At 41.6% G+C, this 19,356-nt stretch overlaps 1 protein-coding gene and 2 pseudogenes across 1 annotated transcript; all 3 read left to right on the forward strand.

Moving 5' to 3' along the window:
- On the forward strand, nucleotides 1–1,777 carry LOC148207147 (uncharacterized; annotated as a pseudogene).
- A 3,909-nt stretch (nucleotides 1,778–5,686) lies between these two features.
- Nucleotides 5,687–6,856, forward strand: LOC111022971 (uncharacterized). Its single transcript, XM_088118497.1, has one exon. It carries the CDS (start codon nucleotides 5,687–5,689, stop codon nucleotides 6,854–6,856), a length of 1,170 nt encoding a protein of 389 aa, XP_087974623.1.
- A 3,646-nt stretch (nucleotides 6,857–10,502) lies between these two features.
- Nucleotides 10,503–19,356, forward strand: part of LOC148207148 (putative plant SNARE 11 pseudogene) — a 37,189-nt pseudogene continuing 28,335 nt past the window's right edge.

Consider the following 19,356-nt stretch of genomic DNA (forward strand, 5'->3'; position numbering starts at 1 on the left):
ATGGACATTGAAAAAAATGGGTGTGACAGTTTAGTCGACACTTTGTTAAGCATTGATAGTAAATCTAAAGATATATCAAACGCCCGTTTGGATCTACAAGATTTAAAAATCCAAAAAAAGTTACATTTACAGAAATAGGGGGATAAGTTTTTGAAACCTCAAGCTGCGTATACCCTTACACGAACAGATCAGATATAATTTTGTAAGTTTTTGAAGTCGGTAAAATTTCCTAATGGATTTGCTTCGAATTTATCTCGATGTGTCAAAGTTGAAGAAGGAAAAATATGGGGTTTATAAACTCACGATTATCATGTTGTACTACAACGAATCATTCCTATCGGTATTCAAGCATCTGTACTGAAAGAAGTGAGTACATCTATTGTTGAACTATGTAAATTTTTTCGTGACTTGTGCGCGAAGACAATATGCATCACTGGTTTAGAGCGTTTGGAAGCTGATGTAGTACTTATTCTTTGTAAATTGGAGAAAATATTCCCACTAGTATTTTTTTGATGTAATGGTACATCTTAATGTTTATTTGCCTTACGAAGCGAAAGTAGTGGGTCCCATTAGTTACAGTTGGACATATCCTATCGAGAGAACTTTGTGGACTTTGAAACAATACATTAGAAACAAAGCTCATCTAGAGGGTTCAATAGCATAAGCCTTCATAATGAACGAAGCACTCACTTTCTGCTCAATATATTTAAACGGGAATTGAAACTAAACATAATAGGGATGAATGTAACGATGATACAGACACTAGGAATAAAAATTATGGGGAGTTTGAAATATTTAGACAGAGCGCACGACCATTGGGGTCCCCAACCTTGCGGAGACTATCAAAGGATGAGAAAAAGAACAGTACACTGGTATGTAATGAACAATTGCTTAGAGATAGAGGATTATCACAAGTCTGTTTTTTCTCAATGATTATATCATTTGAGAATAGTTTGACTTTAATAATGTTTCTCACTATATTGTTCTTAAAGATAGGCAACATTTAAGAATACTACAACTATAAGTAGTAAGCGCGTCCGTATTATACAGGAAGCACCACCAACAATTTCCCGATTTGTTTAAATCTCATGTAAGTTTAATTTTAGAGTTTCTACTTCAGGACTTTATCTAAAGTGAGCTTTAATCACGAGCCATGTTCATTTTGAGAAACACTTACAGGTTTTGGAACTACGAGAGCGTGGAAATATATCTGATGATCTTTACTCTTTAGCAATGGGACCGGCTTCCAACGCGTGCAGTTATAGAGGATGCATTGTGAATCGGATACGTTTTCACAATATCCAGTGCGACAAACATTGGGTTACACAGAACAGTGGTATAAGGGTACCAGGAGAAACTGGAGAAGATGACAATAATTTTTATGGTGTCTCGACAGAGGTTTTAGACTTAGACTATTGTATGAGAAGACGTGTCATCATTTTTAAGTGTAAGTGGTTCGACGTGGACTAAAAAAACAGTAGTTGATTTAGGCTTTACCTCAATCAAAACATCTCGCAATTGGTATGTGGGTGACCCGTTTATTCTTGCTAGTCAGGCTCAACAAGTTTTCCACGTGGACAACCCTAAATTGGGGAAAAATTGGAAAGTGATGCAGACAGTTCAAACTAAACGCTTGCGAGACGTCCCAGAAGTAGATGACACTAAGAATGACGAAGTACAATCTTTGGAAGTAGAAGGTGGTATTGGAGTTGATGAAGCTATCACAGATCAGTCATGTTTTAGAGACGACATTAATCCTACGTTTGTGGACCGATAAGTCATTCAAGAACACGCAAATATAAGTACACCATCAATCATGGACGATGAGTTTATAAACGACAAGGACGTTGAAATATCTAATGCTAGCAGTTCAAGTCTTGTTGAAACTTCTATACCGAATGAGTTAGAGAGTGATTGAGTATGTAATGTTAGTCAGTTGTTACTTTTGTAATGTAAATGTGTATTTTGCTACTTAACCTAACTTTGTCATCTTGATGATGTTTTTAGTCATATATAGTCATAGGTATGGCGGGAACTAGTCAACAATTGGCCAATGATATATTTGAGGATGCACAAAGAGATGAAGAGTTTGGAGATGGCCCGAAGAAGACGCCTCCCATTAGTATTTCACAACTATTTTGTGGTGTGTTAGTACTTCATAAATATTGACTTAACCAGATTATTTTCTACAGGTAGCACTGGTCGATCGGGTGTACGGATACATACTCGCTATGTTGACTTAGACAAGGCAGTGGTAACAAAGAGGATAATCAAAATTGTAACTGACGACAAGTACAATAAGTCGGTATGTGCAAATGCTACACGGTTCCCGAATGCTATAGGCTCTATCGCTAGAGAAAATATTAGTCTGGTGGTGATTTCCCTTGTTCATAAGGGTAAAAATAAGCTAAATGTGTGTTGTTTTCTAACGTTTTAAACTCGGAAACCGTGATGTAAGCTTGGTATAGTATCCAAAACTTTTCATTTTAAGTTATCTTGGGTTATACATGCACATAGGATGTTTTTACATCATTTAGAGTTGATTTCTAACGGAAATTACACTTTTGTGCAGAAAAATTTCGAGCTAGGCGCTTGGCGCCTTCCCCAATCCTGAGATTGCCCTTAATGTAAAACGCACGTTTTGGTGTGATTTGAAGCCTTCCCAAGCTCTGCCATGTGTCGTCCATACATTAAAGGTTGCCAATTCAACAACTACCCAACCAAAAGGTGTTTGAAATGAATGGCTCTCCACAAAACTCTCAACCTCCTAACCACCTTGAAGTCCCTATGAATTCAGCAATTCATTCTCTTCATTCATCATCCTGGAGTGATCATTTCAGCTTTAGATATTTACTTCTCAGCTTATTTACGTTTTCTCTTTTAGTCTTTGAGTTATTATTGTTTTAAACCTTGTTAATTTCTAGTTCACCCTTTATTTCCAGCTTGTTATTTTAGAATTGTAAGTTTGATTTTATTTAATTAAAATTCCAACAAGTTCTTGATATTCATTTCTTTTCGTATCTCTCATTTCGAAGTTGTAATCACACAACCTTGTGGAATTGACTAAGTATTGCTCCCCAATCTTGAAAAAGAACGGGTTAGGGTCATTCGGGTTACAACTCCACGATTTCCAGCTTGTTTTAATTCTACTCATCCTTTAATTATGTCGTCTACTTCCATGAACATAAAATTCTATTTTTCTTTTATCATCATGAGCTAAATTTATTTTCCCCAAGCCCGATTATGGATAGTTAGTTAAAGTTTTTTAAAATCCAACGAGGCAAAAGGCGTTTTTCTCCTATTTTATCACTTAAAGTTGTTTCCATAAGTTGAAACTTGATTTGGCCAATTAATGTTTTTACCAAGCATCAATACTGAAAGGGTTGATATGTTTCCACAACTTTACTGATTTAACTTTAGAGAGGAATACTTTAGACATAAAGATTTCGCTCGAGTAGCTTAGACATAGGACCTCGACCTAAGGTTACAGTTGGTTTTTTTATTAAATTAAGTTCTTTTTTCTAATAGACATATTAGGAATGGACTTAAACCTTCAAAATCACTTAGACATAAGAAGATGGCGAAGTAAAACCGAAGAAAATTTATGAGAGGTGCCTAGCGCCTAGTTGGAAAAAGTTTGTGTATTTTTAGCTAATTTGAAGTAACTGGGTTGGGTTTATTGCATTGAGTTTTTAAATATCAAAACCAACGTTATCCTTATTATTTGTCACCCCAAATTCAATTACAAAGTCACTGATCATTAACATTTCCTATAAAAAGACTTCATTTGTCCCTGAGGATCGATACTCGGAATACTCGTTCCGTTTTTACTACTTGTGACGGGTGTACACTTGCGCTCTCATTTATTTTGAATCCAAAATCCCAAACAAGTTTTTGGCGCCGTTACCGGGGATCATTTGTTTTAGTCTTTTATTAATTTTTGTGATCGGTTTTTGTGATTGTCATTTCTATTCTTAAACATTTTGATTTATATCCAACCATGAAGGTCATTGATTAGTGCATTAGCACGGATTCATTTCTGTTGCCATTTGATCCTGAAATTGAGAGAACCTGTCGTAGGTTGAGAAAAGAACAGAGACTCAGAAAACAGAGAGAAAAGCAAAAAAAGAAAGAAGAAGAAAGAGATTTCGAAAGCGAGAGTGAAAGTACCATTACTTTTATGGACGAGATTCCACCACAAAATCCTGTAGATCCACCAATTGTTAACGGAAATATGGCAAGTCAACAACAAAACAATGAGTTCAATCATATCGTGATGGCAGATAATAGAGACGTGGCCATGCGAGAATATGCTGCCACAACATTCCAGAATTTGGATTCTGTCATCCTAAATCCCATTCTAGAAGCCGCCAACTTTGAACTGAAGCCGCTTATGTTTCAAATGCTTCAGACATTAGGACAGTTCGGGGGGTGTGAACATGAAGATCCTCATGATCATCTCAAAACTTTTCTTCAAATAGCTGGTGCATTTAGATTTCCAAATATAACTGATGATGCATTAAGGTTAACTCTTTTCCCATTTTCTCTTAAGGATCAGGCAAGAACATGGCTCAACTCGTTCCTGCCAGGATCAATTACAACATGAGATTCGCTAGTAGAGAAGTTCCTTACAAAGTATTTCCCACCTACTCGTCATGCTGACATAAGGGAGAAGATTGTCACCTTTAGACAATATGACCGTGAACCAGTGCACGACGCATTGGAAAGATTCAAGGAGTTGCTGCAAAAGTGTCCGAACCATGGATTACCAGCATGTATCCAAATCGAGCACTTCTTCCGAGGTTTGGACCACCACACTAAGATGATGCTCAACAACGTCGCAATTCGAGCTTTCACGAAGAAGACCTTCAACGAAATAGTTGATATTTTGGAGGACCTAGCATCCCACAATGAGCTATGGTGTTTTCAAAGGTCAAAACCTGCCCCTAAGAAGTAAGACACAGTAGGAGTGTTGGCATTAGACATTGTAACTTCAATGCAGAAGGAAATGGTGACGATGAACCAAATGGTCAAGGAGTTGGCCCTAGAAAGGAAGGGTGCACCAACTGCACCGGTGCAACCAGAATATGCTTCTCTTGTTTGCCAAATTAATGAAATTGTTTGTTGTTATTGTAGTGATAACCATGTTTATGAGAATTGTCCGCATAATCCAGCTTTTGTTTATTATGTAGGTCACGAGAATAATCGGAACTTCAACCCCTATTCAAACACGTACAATCCGGGGTGGAGACATCATCCCAACTTTTCATGGGGAGGTCAAGGAAGTTCCAGTGGAGCGATCCAAGGGCAGAACCAGCAGTATAAGCAGCCTTATGTCCCTCCTACTTTTTCAAGCAATCAACAGATGCCACCACCACCACAACAGTATAATCAGAACCAAAGAACTCCATCGCAGCCAGCTCATAATAACAATACTAGTCTTGAGAACATGTTTAAGGAGTACATGGCGCGCAATGATGCATTGATGCAATCCCAAAATGCCACAATCCAAACTCAAGCAGTGGCAATGAGAAACCTAGAAGTTCAAATGGGACAACTTGCCAATGAATTGAAGGTGAGACTGCAAGGATCTTTTCCTGGGCATACTGAAGTTCCAAAAAGAGATGGAAAAGAGCAATGCAAGGCGGTAACTTTGAGAAGTGGATTGTCTTAAGAAGGACCAAAGATGCCGGTTGAGGTAGAGAAACCTTCCACATCAATTCAAAATGCTCCTAGTGAAGCAGAGAAAGAAAAAACTATCTCGGGCGAGGGGGAGGCGCTTGACGCCTCTCCACAAAAAAAATCATCTTTTGTCCCGATTCCTCCTTTCCCTCAAAGATTAGCCAAGAAAAACCAAGAAACTCAGTTTAGAAAGTTTTTAGACATCCTCAAACAACTCAACATAAACATTTCTTTAGTTGATGCCTTAGAACAAATGCCAAATTATGCTAAGTTCCTGAAGGATATTGTATCTAGAAAAAAGAAGTTAGGTGAACAAGAGATGGTAGCTATGACGAAGTGTAGTAGTGAAGCTGTAGGTAGCCCTTTGCCCATAAAATGTAAAGATCCCGGCAGTTTCACCATCCCTTTTTCTATTGGAGGAAAAAATTTAGGTAGAGATTTATGCGATCTAGGTGCTAGAATTAACCTAATGCCCCTATCTGTTTTCAAAGAATTAGGCATAGGAGAAGCTAGACCCACTACAGTTACCCTCCAATTAGTAGATAGATCCATTAAGAAGCCTGAAGGAAAAATAGAAGATGTTCTAGTTCAGGTAGATAAGTTTATCTTCCCTGCAGACTTCATCATCTTAGATTGTGAGGCCGATTTGGATGTACCTATCATCTTAGGTAGACTCTTCCTAGCTACAGGAGATACAGTGCTTAATGTTCGAAAAGGAGGAATACCAATGAAGGTTAATAATGAGGAGGTGAAATTTAATGTGTTGGATGCAATGAAACTTCCAGGAGATTTAGAAGAATGTTCAACTATTAGTACTTCAAATCCTGTTTCGTTTGATGAGTTCTATGATCTTTTAGTTATAGGAATTGAGGAAGAACTAGAGGCTGCAGAAACTGATTGTCCAGAAGTAGTTGAAGAGATGCATTCACTAGAGGAAAAAGAGGATATAAAGTCAGAAGTGTGCAAAACATTGCAACCATCCATTATGGAACCACCCACTTTGGAACAAAAGCTTTTACCTTCTCACTTGAAATATGCTTATCTTGGAGTTAATGAAACTTTCCCTGTTATTATTTCTTCCAGTTTAACTACTGAAAATGAGCTTTCATTGTTACAGGTATTGGCAAAATACAAGAAGGCCATTGGTTGGACCATTGCGACATTCAAGGGATAAACCCTGCATTCTGCATGCATAAGATCCTATTGGAGAAGGTGCCAGCAACTCAATAGAGAATCAGAGACGTTTGAATCCAAAAATGAAAAAGGTTGTTCGAAAAGAGATCTTGAAATGGTTGGACCCCGGAGTCATCTACCCTATATCTGATAGTAGCTGGGTGAGCCCAGTACAATGCGTACCAAAGAAAGGCAGGATGACGGTGGTGGTAAACGAAGAGAATGAACTTATATCAACCCGGACTGTGAGCGGGTGGAGAGTTTGCATCGACTATCGCAAACTAAACAAGGTAACGAAAAAAGATCATTTTCCACTCCCGTTTGTTATCAAATGTTGGATCGTCTTGTAGGTAAGGAGTTCTACTGCTTCCTAGACGGATATTCGGGATATAACCAGATTACCATCGCTCCGGAGGATCAGGAGAAGACGACGTTTACTTGTCCGTATGGGACATTTGCCTTTAGGCGTATGTTGTTCGGTCTATGCAATGCACCGGCGACATTTCAAAGGTGTATGATGGCCATTTTTTCGGATATGGTAGAAAATATTTTTGAGGTTTTTATGGATGACTTTTCAGTTTTTGGAAATTCTTTTGATAAATGTTTATTGAATTTAGAAAATGTTTTACAAAGATGTGAGGACACAAATCTTGTTTTAAATTGGGAGAAGTGTCATTTTATGGTACGAGAAGGGATAGTTCTAGGCCATAAGATTTCGAAAAATAGGATTGAGGTGGATCGTGCTAAGATTGATGTTATTTCAAAATTACCACCTCCCACAAATGTTAAAGGAATAAGAAGTTTTTTAGGTCATGGGGGTTTCTATCGACGTTTTATAAAAGATTTTGCAAAGATTTCAAAACCCCTTTGTCAACTTTTGGAAAATGATAGACCATTCGTATTTGATAATGCTTGCATGACAGCTTTTGAAACTTTAAAAATTGCTTTGAGCTCTGCTCCAATAATTATAGAACCTAACTGGGAGTTACCCTTTGAACTTATGTGCGATGCTAGTGATTATGCTTTAGGGGTCATGTTAGGTCAAAGAAGGGATATGTTTTTACATCCAGTATATTATGCAAGTAAGACTTTAATGGGGGCACAACTAAACTACACCACTACTGAAAAAAATTGTTAGCAGTTGTGTTTGCTTTTGATAAGTTTAGGTCTTACTTGATAGGGACAAAAGTAATTGTTTATACTGATCATTCTGCTCTAAAGTATTTATTTGCAAAGAAGGATGCAAAACCACGTTTGATACGATGGATTTTGCTACTTCAAGAGTTTGATATAGAAGTAAGGGACCATAAAGGAACGGAGAACCAAGTAGCCGACCACTTGTCTAGGCTCGAGTCCCCACTTCAGGAATGTCAAGCAGAGATTTGAGAACAATTCGTTGATGAGCAATTACTTCGCATTGAAAATGTCCTTTGGTATGCTGACATTGCAAATTACTTGGTAAGTCGTATTATTCCTCATGAATTCAGTCGACAACCGGTAAAAAATTTTCTTCATGATGTGAGATATTATAGGTGGGATGAGCCTTTTTTGTATAAACTTGGTCCTGACGGAATCCTTCGCAGGTGTGTAGCGGAGGAAGAGCAAAAAGCAATTTTGGAGACTTGTCATATGTCTCCATATGGAGGGCATTTTGCTGGACAAAAGACCGCAGCGAAGGTATTACAAAGCGGGTTCTTCTGGCCCACTTTATTCCGTGATGCACATAGCTTCGCTCAGGTTTGTGATAAGTGTCAGAGGACAGGTAATATTTCTAAACATAATGAGATGCCTCTGAACCCCATTCTGGAAGTTGAAATTTTTGATGTATGGGGTATTGATTTCATGGGCCCATTCCCTCCTTCGTATGGTAAGAATTATATTTTACTAGCTGTTGATTATGTGTCCAAGTGGATAGAAGATGTTGCTACCCCCACGAATGATGCTAGGGTAGTTGTTCGATTTTTACAAAAGCATATCTTCACTCGTTATGGAAACCCTTGATGTTTGATAAGTGATGAGGGGACTCATTTTTTGAATAGAGCGGTAAGAAGTTTGTTGTCTAAGTATAATGTCCGTCACAGGATAGCCACAGCTTATCATCCCCAATCCAATGGGTTAGCTGAGGTGTCTAATAGAGAAATCAAATCTATTTTTGAAAAAACTGTCAATTTAAATAGAAAAGATTGGTCTTTAAAACTGGACGATTCTCTATGGGCATATAGGACAGCATACAAGACTCCTCTCGGCATGTCCCCATATAGGTTGCTTTTTGGTAAAGCTTGCCATTTACCGTTAGAGTTAGAATATAAAGCTTTTTGGGCGACAAAAAGACTAAACTTTGATTTATTTTCTGCAGGAGAATCAAGGAAGCTCCAACTGATGGAACTTGAGGAGCATTGGAATTTTTCATACGAAAATGCAAAGATTTTTAAAGAAAAAACTAAGCAATAGCATGATAAGAGGCTTAGGCCTAAATCTTTTCAAGTAGGAGACTTAGTTTTACTTTTCAACTCTCGTTTAAAATTATTTCCGGGAAAACTAAAGTCCAGGTGGTCTGGACCATTTAAAATTTCAAAAATTTTCCCTCACGGTGCCATTGAACTCGAAGCTTTTAAAGGTAACATTTTTAAAGTTAATGACGAACGTGTCAAAAAATATTTTGGAGAAGAAATAGATAGAGGGAATACCTCTATCAAACTTTCACGAAGTTAAGAGTTTGAAAAAAAAAACTTTTCCTTCCTTGTTTAATTGAAAATTTCTTTTGAAGGTTTTTTGTGTAAATTAGTTAGGAGTACTTTTCCTTATTGTCTTTTTGAATTTCACTTGTTTTTAATTGTAGTTAGGTTGTTTAGGCTGAGATTAAGGTGTTAAAAAATTACTTGAGCGAAATTTTAGAAAATTCGAATTTTTTTTAGGCAAGGCGCCTAGCGCCTTGGCCCGATCCACAAATTCGAAAAATTGTGATTTTAATTCTGGAAGTTAGTTTTGACTTGGAATAAAGAAGGGTGTGATCATTTTTAGTTTTTAATCAAATTTAGGAGTTTTTAAAAGAAAATAGAGAGCTTTCTTAAAAGATAAAAAAAAGGTTGGATTTTCCCTTGTCCCAAATGCAAATTCCAGCTAGTGTTCATCCTTATGGAATGCCAAACCCATCTACTCTATTTCCTAGCCTTCCACCTTACTATGGAATGGGTCATTGGGTACCTTCACATAATTATGGTATGATTTCACATAGAGTTTCCCCACCACCTCAACTTCCATTCCTAGAAAGAGGACCTCAAGCACCCCAATTGAACCCTAACATATCGAGTACCTTCAACATGGGACAACTAAAACCCTTAGAGCCTCCTAGGATGCCAACCCCAACCAATATGCCAATGGATGCAGGAGATGAGCATGGAGGAGAGCAAGAGAAGAGCCATAGCCATAGGCTAGAGCCCGGGGTTTCGATAGGGCAAAAGAGGAAGGGCAAGGAGGTGATGATAGACCCAGAAATTGAGGAAGATGGGAGTAGTAGGCGTCTGACACCTAAGGATTCATCTATGGAGAACAGGGACGAGGAGCAGTTTTATTCATCTCCATTGATTATTACACCGGAAGATGGTAATGATGATTTTCTACTGGTTTCACGAGGACATTGTTCAAATATGCCGGAAACAGAGGATACTGAGAATGAAGTGGTGAGAACAGATACTCAGGAACCTTCCCCATTGGATACACCTACAGAAGGAGCGTTTTGTAGTCACCAAGAGTTGCCTACTGGGGCAACTGGATCTACTCCGTTGGCAACGGATGAGTATGTCACACCGATGGCCACTCTACCAGGGGTAAGGGATGCTCACACTATTCCTTCTAATACAGTTAACCCGCTTGGGTGTGATACAGGTAGATCCAAGGTTGGGGAGAATAGTACTCAAGAACCTACCAGCGAAGAAGATCTTGAGGACACGCAGACGATAAGGGAAATGTTCTAATACAAGAGGCGAGAGAGAAAGAGTTCAAAACGTCGTGCAGTTCAGGCTAAGAAGCCGACAGTGCCCATGAATGAACCTAAAACGAGAGCTGCGAAAGCTAAAGCAGCTGAAGCTAATAAAAAGGTAGTGGCACCTGGGCCAGTTGATACAATTGAACTAGACTTGTCTGAGGGAGAGGAGGTCGAGACGAAATGGAACGCGGCAAATTTAGCCACTCGAACTTCATTAATGAAATCCCGTAAGATTATGACATAATTGGGATTCGATCTCACTCTAGGAGATGTGCCTGATGATTGGAGGGAGACCGCTAGAGACAAAGAGTGGAGACCACTCATTCAGGCCATACAATGTGAGGCTTTGGAGTTAGTCAGAGAGTTCTATGCTGCTGTCCATCCCCAGTCACATATAGCCATAGTGCGCGGGAAGGAAATACGGTTTGATGCCACTCAGATCAACTACACCTTTAACATTAAGAATATCAGAGATGCTGTGGGCAATAAGATGTTAGTGACTCCGACTCTAGCACAGCTTGATGAGGCTTTAGAATGTGTTGGGAAGCCCTCTGCCACTTGGGATTTGACTACTCATGGCAAGGTACGACTGAAACCCGAGGATGTTTCCCTAACTGCTGCAGGATGGTTATACATAGTCAAAAACAGAATTCTGCCAACGGAGCATGATGAGCATGTCACTCAGGATAGGGCACTGCTGGTTTATGCCATGCTAAAGGGCATAGATGTGAATTATGGAGAATTGATCAATACTAGTATCCATGAGTGTGCCCACCGAACACGTGGTAAGCTTTATCACCCACGTTTGGTCACTTCTTTATGCTTGCGACAAGGTGTATAGCTCCCTGAGGATCAAATTAAGAGAGATGCCCCAATTGTGGAAGAGAAGAATATTCGGTGTATTATCGCCCATGCGTTACAAAGAAGGGAAGGTACTGGGATGTCTCCTACATCGGAGATCCGTCGTCTTCGAGAGGAGAACCAACAGCTGCGAGATCAGATTCGAGAAGTCGTGCAACATATCTACAACTTAAGGGCTTCATTGGATTTTGCGGTTTTACCTTCATGGCCTCCAGCGCTAGCTGCTATCCTTGGTCATCCATCTCCCAGTACTGACACTGATCCTAGTCCACAACCTCCGACTTCATGAAGGGGAGGTTCCTTCTTTGCTATTTTTTGTGTTTTATTCTTTTGGTTAATGACGTAGTTGCATATTCTAGCATTACTACGCATGTTTTTTTTGTATTGATTATGTTTCGAGCTCAGTTGAAGCATGAATAAATTAGTATCGTTTATCTTCTGATCACTTAAAGTATGCCTTCACTTAACCTTAGTTTAGCTTTTCACATGCCTATTTTGAAGCATCTGTGCTGTGCATGTGATTTCATGTCGATGATGATTATAAGAGATTGTTGAGTTTTCGGTTCTATGCCTGACTAAGCTTTGAGCTATTTCCTTTGTTTATGTGATAAACTCATTTTCTTTTATGTCTTTTTGATCTTTACAGACTTTAAGCTTTTTCTTTGCCCCTATATAGGAAGTCCTTGTCCTTTTTACTGTTAAGCCTTTTTCATCCGATGCAAAAGTCTTTTCCCAGTGAGGACACTGTCTCTCTTAAGTTTGGGGGGGACAGTCGTTGTGTCAGTCGTTGTTTCAGAAAGATAAGGTGTTATTTATATTTAAAAAATCATGCTATTTTCTTTTGAAAAAGAGTCAGTTGGAAAGAAAGAAAATGTTGAAAAAGCACTTAGCTAAAAAAATAAAAACGAAAGAAAGAAAGAAAAAAAAAGTTGCAAAAGAGTAAAAAGAGTCTTGTTGAGAGAAAATAAGAGTGGGGAAAAGACTTGGGTTAGAAAGAAAAGAGTGGTAAAAACAATGAGAGTTAAAGAAAATGTATTTATGATTCCCGAGTCCTACTGTAGACACCCATTTAGTTTTAGGTTGGGTGTTGACTTTGAAAATAGCAGTAAAGATGGTGATAAGTGACTTCGTGTTTCTCATTGTCGTCGTTTTATGACCTAGCTGTTAGTTCAGAGTCTTTCTACGAGTAGCTGTGGTTGGAACCGATGTTAGTGTGTGAAAACCTCAGGGGCTAGTAGCCGGTCTTTCAGATGTAAAAGTCTTAGTGTAAGGAGGGAGTGTGCAGATTCCTTAGGGGTATTTGAAAACGTTTTCTGTTTTTGAAAGAGAAAAAAGATTTTGAAAGAAAAAGTTTTTATCATTTCAAACTTGGTTTATAGTGACTAAGTTTACAAAGGCAATAGAATGGTAGGCTTTGACATCTTTTCCCTGAGACAATTTATGATTGAACATCTCGGTTGCTTTTGCTTTTCCTTGTCCATGTGTTAGAAAGCTGATTAAAGTTGCTAAGTTTTGCTTGAGGACAAGCAAAAAGTTAAGTTTGGGGGTGTGATTACGCTTGTTTACATGAGTAAAAAGAAGGTTTTAGATGCTATTTTTACAATGTTTCAACTTTGTTTCGGATTTTTCTCGATCGTTTGAGTTCCAATTCATGCAAAATTCATATATTATGGTTTGTGGTTGGCTTATATTGTATTTATGACATTTTAGGACCATTTGGAAGTGCAAATTAATCAAAAGAAGCAAAAAGACGGAAAAACCTACATGGGAGGCGCCAGGCGCCTGGGAAGCCTGCAGAAAAACTGGTTTTCTTCCAACTTTGCCCTTAATGAAACGCGTCTTCCAATGCGTTTTGATGGTTCCAACCGATGCATACGTGTAGAAGAAGTGTTCCACTATCAGTTTGAGCACGATTTGGTCAGTCAAAAGAGTTGGAAATGGGTGATTCACCATCGTTTTAGGACCTACCTAACCAATTCTGCACAGCTATAAATTCCAGCAACTTCTCCACCAAAATCATCAAGCCTTGCTTCCTTCTCTTGATCATTTTTAGTGTTTCTTTGTTGCTTTCTAAGTACTTTTGAGTTGCTTTCATTAGTTACTTTTGGTTTTTAAATCCCGAGCACTTTACATTCCTTTATTGAGCTTGTTTTGTTTCCATTTGTACTTAGTCATTTTCTACTTATTCAAATATATAAAAATCCAGCACTTTGCTTATCTTCCCTTTGCCTTTACTTTATTTTTAGTTAAGAGAGTTGTGTTATTGGAGGAAAGAGCACGTGACACTCCCCCTTGCTTGAAAGAGAAGGGCGAAGCTCTCAATCCCGATAAAAACTCTCCGTTAGTTAACTTTTGTTTTTCACACATGCATTCCACATTCAACCAGTTTACTTGCTGTATTTTCTTCAATATGTCTTTCTAAATTCCCGTCTCTAGCCCGGTTATGGATAGTTAGCCTTTTATGTCTAAAAAGGGTTGCTAAGAAGTAGTGTTTTTGCTTCCCATTCATTGCTCAACATGTTTTCCCAAAAAGTTAGGATTTAGAGAAGGCCACTGTAAGTCTTAACAAGTCAATACTGAAAAGGTTGCTTATTTGCATTGTTGAGTGGTTAAACCGAGGAGAGGAGCGCCTTAGACATAAGGGTTCCGCTTAAGTAGCCTAGACATAGGACCTTAACCCGAGGTTGCGACTATTTCCATCCTAAAACTAAGATATCTCTCATAATAGACATATTAGGGAATGTCTTAGGACTTTGAACTTGCTTAGACATAAGTCAAGTGAGAAGCGTAGTCGTTGGTTTCTAAAGTAAAATGCATATTATCCTTAGCATGTCTTTGATTCTTTGTTGGCTAACTTGAAGTAATTCGGGCTAGGTTTTATCATTATAAGTCCAAATCCCAAATCCAAACCCATTATTTGTGACCACTTCCCATTTTACAAGAATCACTCATTCCAACATTCACTATTCTTTAAAACTTTAGAGTTTGGAAATTATTTAGAAGTCCTTGAGGATCGATACTTGGATACTCCATCCATTTTATATTACTTTGACAGGTGTGCGCTTGCATCTATATAATTGTTACCACGCTTAGTGCGTGCGTTCAGCAAAACGCTCAGTCAATGGACAGGAGCTCCTCCGCACCAAAACCGACCGACCAGAACGCAAGATCGGCCGGGGCAGAAGTGGAAAAGATATAGAAAAGGCAGATCCCAAGTCCAAGGACAAGGGATCCTTTTCCAGCGGCCGAGCTGAGTATCGGAGGGCGGAGAACGGACCTACCAGGGGCCGACCTTACGAACGCTTCACCCCGACCACAATTCCAATTTCCGAGATCCTAACGAACATCGAGGAGTCTGGAATGGAAAAACTACTCAAACGTCCTGAGAAGCTTCGGGGAGCCCCGGAGAGGCGCAGCAAGGACAAGTATTGCCGCTTCCATCGGGAGCACGGCCATAACACGTCGGACTGCTGGGAGTTGAAACGCCAAATTGAGGATCTAATTCAAGATGGCTACTTCAAGAAATTTGTGGGAAAGCCCAGGACCAGCTCGGTAGAGAAAAAGGAAGAGCGGAAGCGTTCGAGGACGCCGCCCCGACGCACTGACCGACCTGCGGTCATCAATACCATTTTCGGAGGGCCAAGCGGGGGTCAGTCCGGACATAAAAGAAAGGAGTTAGCTCGTGCAGCCAGGCGCGAGGTGTGCATCATCAGGGAGCAGAGGCCGACCTGCTCAATCACCTTCGACGGTGCAGACTTGAAGGAGGTCCACCTGCCCCACAATGATGCACTTGTGATCGCTCCCTTGATTGATCAAGTGGTGGTCAGGAGGGTGCTGGTAGACGGAGGCGCATCTGCTAACATCCTGTCCTTACCGACCTACCTCGCCCTGGGATGGACGAGGTCGCAATTGAAGAAAAGCCCAACACCGCTGGTTGGATTCTCTGGAGAATCGGTCATCCCAGAGGGTTGCATCGACTTGCCGGTCACGCTTGGGCAGGACCGAACTCGGGTCACCCAAATGGCCGAGTTCGTGGTGATTGATGGTAGATCGGCCTATAACGCCATCTTTGGGAGACCCATCATCCACTCATTTCGGGCCATTCCCTCAACGCTCCATCAAGTTTTGAAGTATCCGCACCCACTGAGGAGGGAGTTTGCCGCACCCACTGAGGAGCTCGAGCTTGTTCCTCTGCTTAGTCTCGAGAAGCAAGTCAGCATAGGAACCAAGCTGGGGGCCACCGACAGAGAGGAGCTAATCCACTTCCTCAGATCCAACTCGGATGTCTTTGCGTGGTCCCATGAGGACATGCCTGGCATTGACCCGAAAATTATGACGCATCGCCTCAGCATAGATCCGTCATTCCGACCTGTAAAGCAAAAAAGAAGACCTATAAACAAGGAGCGGAGTGATGTAATTGTTGAGGAGGTTAGCAAACTTTTGAAAGCTGAATACATAAGAGAAATTTTGTATCCCGAGTGGCTCTCCAATGTAGTATTAGTTAAAAAATCTAACGGAAAGTGGAGAATGTGCGTAGATTTCATGAACTTAAATAAGGCATGCCCGAAAGATTGCTTCCCACTGCCGAGGATTGATCAGCTCGTGGACGCCACAGCCGGGCACGAACTGCTTACCTTCATGGACGCCTACTCTGGGTACAACCAAATCAAGATGCATGTCCCAGATCAAGGTCATACCGCATTCATAACAGACCAAGGTCTGTACTGTTACAAGGTCATGCCCTACGGGTTAAAGAACGCAGGAGCGACCTACCAGAGAATGGTGAACAAAATGTTCGCCAAGCAGATCGGCCGGAATATGGAAGTGTATGTGGACGAAATTCTTGTCAAGAGCAAGCAGTCTAAGTCGCATCTCTCCGATCTGACCGAAGCCTTCGAGGTTCTGAGGACATATCAAATGAAGCTCAACCCAGCTAAATGTGCCTTTGGAGTCTCTTCGGGAAAATTCCTTGGCTTCATGGTGAACAACCGGGGAATCGAGGCCAACCCTGAAAAGATTAAAGTCGTGCTCGAGATGGAGGCACCTAAGACGCTGAAGCAACTTCAATGCCTCAATGGCAGGATTGCGGCCCTGAACCGGTTTGTTTCAAGATCGACAGATAAGTGCCTTGCTTTCTTCAAAGTTCTACAGAGGAAAGGGCCGTTTGAATGGACAGCGGAGTGCGAGCAAGCATTTCAGCAGTTGAAAAGCTACCTCTGTTCGGCACCTTTGCTCGCCAAACCCATGCCGGGGGACAAGCTCCAATTGTACTTAGCAGTGTCTGACAGCGCCATCAGCTCGGCCCTAATCAGGCAAGAGGAAGCGCGGCAAAATCTGGTCTACTACACCAGCAAGGCTATGACCGAAGCCGAGACCAGATACCCTCAAATGGAAAAGTTGGCTCTTGCTTTAGTCACCTCGGCTCGACGGCTTAGACCATACTTCCAAGCCCATACTGTGGTGGTGCTCACTAACTTGCCCCTAAAAAACATTTTCCATAAGCCAGAAGCTTCTGGACGCCTGATGAAATGGGCAATGGAGCTAAGTGAATACGACATCCTTCGAACCTAGAGCTGCGTTGAAAGGGCAAGCAGTGGCAGATTTCATAGCTGAGCTCACACCACCTTCCGAGCTGAGCGAGTCCAACCTACCGTGGACAATCTATGTCGACGGATCCTCCAATGAAAAGGGGTGCGGGGCCGGGGTCCTCTTGCTCGGACCAGGAGGCGAGCGATTTGAGTATGCCTTGCGGTTCGGCTTCCGGACTTCCAATAACGAGGCTAAATATGAAGCATTTATTGCCGGTCTACGAATCGCCAGAGCATTGGGGGCCTCTTGTGTTAAGATCTTCAGCGACTCCCAGCTGGTTGTGAGCCAGATCAAGGAAGAGTACCAAGCCAAAGACTCCCGAATGGAGAAGTATTTGGGCAAGGTCAGATCGTACCTCGCCCAGTTTCGAACTTACGAAGTAAGCCGGGTTCCCCGAGCAGAAAATTCTAATGCCGACGCCTTGGCCAAGTTAGCATCAGCGTACGAGACCGACCTGGCCAAGTCAGTCCCCGTCGAGATCTTAGATAATCCCTCGATCTCAGAGCCAGATCTGATGGAGATCGACGCTCCAGAGTCCTCATGGATGGACCCGATTGCGGACTTCATTAGGGGCAATTCACCACAAGACCCCAAGGAGCGCAGAAAGTTGGCAAGGCGAGCAGCTCGGTTCGTGGTCCGAGGTGGAGCATTGTACCGACGCGGCTTTTCCCTGTCTCTATTCAGATGCCTAACCCCTGAAGAGGGCCTGTACGTCCTCAGAGAAATCCACGAAGGAGTGTGCGGCAATCACTCAGGCGCCCGGTCGCTGTCAGCCAAAGTGATCCGACAAGGATACTATTGGCCGACCCTCAGCCAGGACGCCAAGACGTTCGTTAGAACTTGCGACAATTGTCAACGCTACGGAACCATAATCCACCAACCTCCCGAGCTGCTCACCCCCATCTCGACCCCGTGGCCATTCGCGCAGTGGGGGGTAGACATAATTGGTCCTTTCCCTTTGGGCAAGGGCCAGACCAAGTTCGCTGTGGTTGCTGTGGATTACTTCACAAAGTGGGCCGAGGCCGAGTCGCTCTCCTACATAATGGAATCCAGAGTCACGTCCTTCGTATGGACAAATATCATATGTCGCTTTGGTATACCGCAGGCCATTGTGATAGACAATGGGAAGCAGTTTGACAACGCCAAGTTCAAAGACTTTTGCAGCAAGCTTGGCATAAGTCACCTTAGCTCGTCCCCCGCACATCCGCAAGCAAATGGGCAGGTGGAGGCAGTCAACAAGATCATCAAGCGAGGCATCAAACTTAGACTGGACTCCAAGAAAGGCAGGTGGACCGAGGAGCTACCAGAGGTTCTATGGTCGTACCGGACCACCCAAAGAGAATCGACGGGTGAGACCCCGTTCTCCCTGGCCTTCGGCTCCGAAGCTGTAGTCCCGGTTGAGATCGGCATGCCATCTGACAGAGTAGAGCATTACGAGCCTACGGCAAATGAGGGAGAGCTGCTCCTCAACCTCGACTTGTTGGAAGAAAGAAGAGCAATGGCCCAGCTACGCCTGGCGGAATATCAGGGCAGAATGGCCAGACATTACAACGCCCGCGTTCGACCTCGGACCTTTCAGGTCGGACATCTGGTCTTAAGGAGGGTCTAAACCCATGTGGGTGCCCTTGATCCGACCTGGGAGGGCCCGTTTGAGGTCAAGGGCATAGTCCGACCTGGGACGTACGTATTGGCCGATCTGAAAGGAGACGTCCTCGCGCATCCGTGGAACGCGGAGCACCTGAAGCGTTATTATCCTTGAAATGTTAAAAGGGTTTTCAATGGATCTGTAAGAACTGTTTCAAAAGAATTATGATCGGAATAAATGTGATGATTTAATTTCATGATTCCGAGTTCGACCAGAAATTAAATGGGGGCCACAGACTCCCACGCGATCACATTCCAGCAGTCGGTTAAAATTCAATCCTCCAAAACCTAAGGGTACGAGGTGCGATGCCAAAACCACCGATGAACTTAAAATTCAAACCTTCAAGGTAAAGGGACGATGTGAAAAGTTCAAAATGATCAAGCCTCTGAACCTGAGGGTATGATGTACGATATGAAGGATG

This window comes from Momordica charantia, unplaced genomic scaffold (genome assembly GCF_013281855.1).
Source record: "Momordica charantia cultivar OHB3-1 unplaced genomic scaffold, Mcharantia_2.0 BLBB01000179.1, whole genome shotgun sequence".
In the NCBI taxonomy this organism is placed as follows: Eukaryota; Viridiplantae; Streptophyta; class Magnoliopsida; order Cucurbitales; family Cucurbitaceae; genus Momordica; species Momordica charantia.

Bases quoted from the DNA above. Each gene is read 5' to 3' on its own strand.
- LOC111022971 (XM_088118497.1), top strand. From the start codon at position 5,687: ATGCCGGTTGAGGTAGAGAAACCTTCCACATCAATTCAAAATGCTCCT.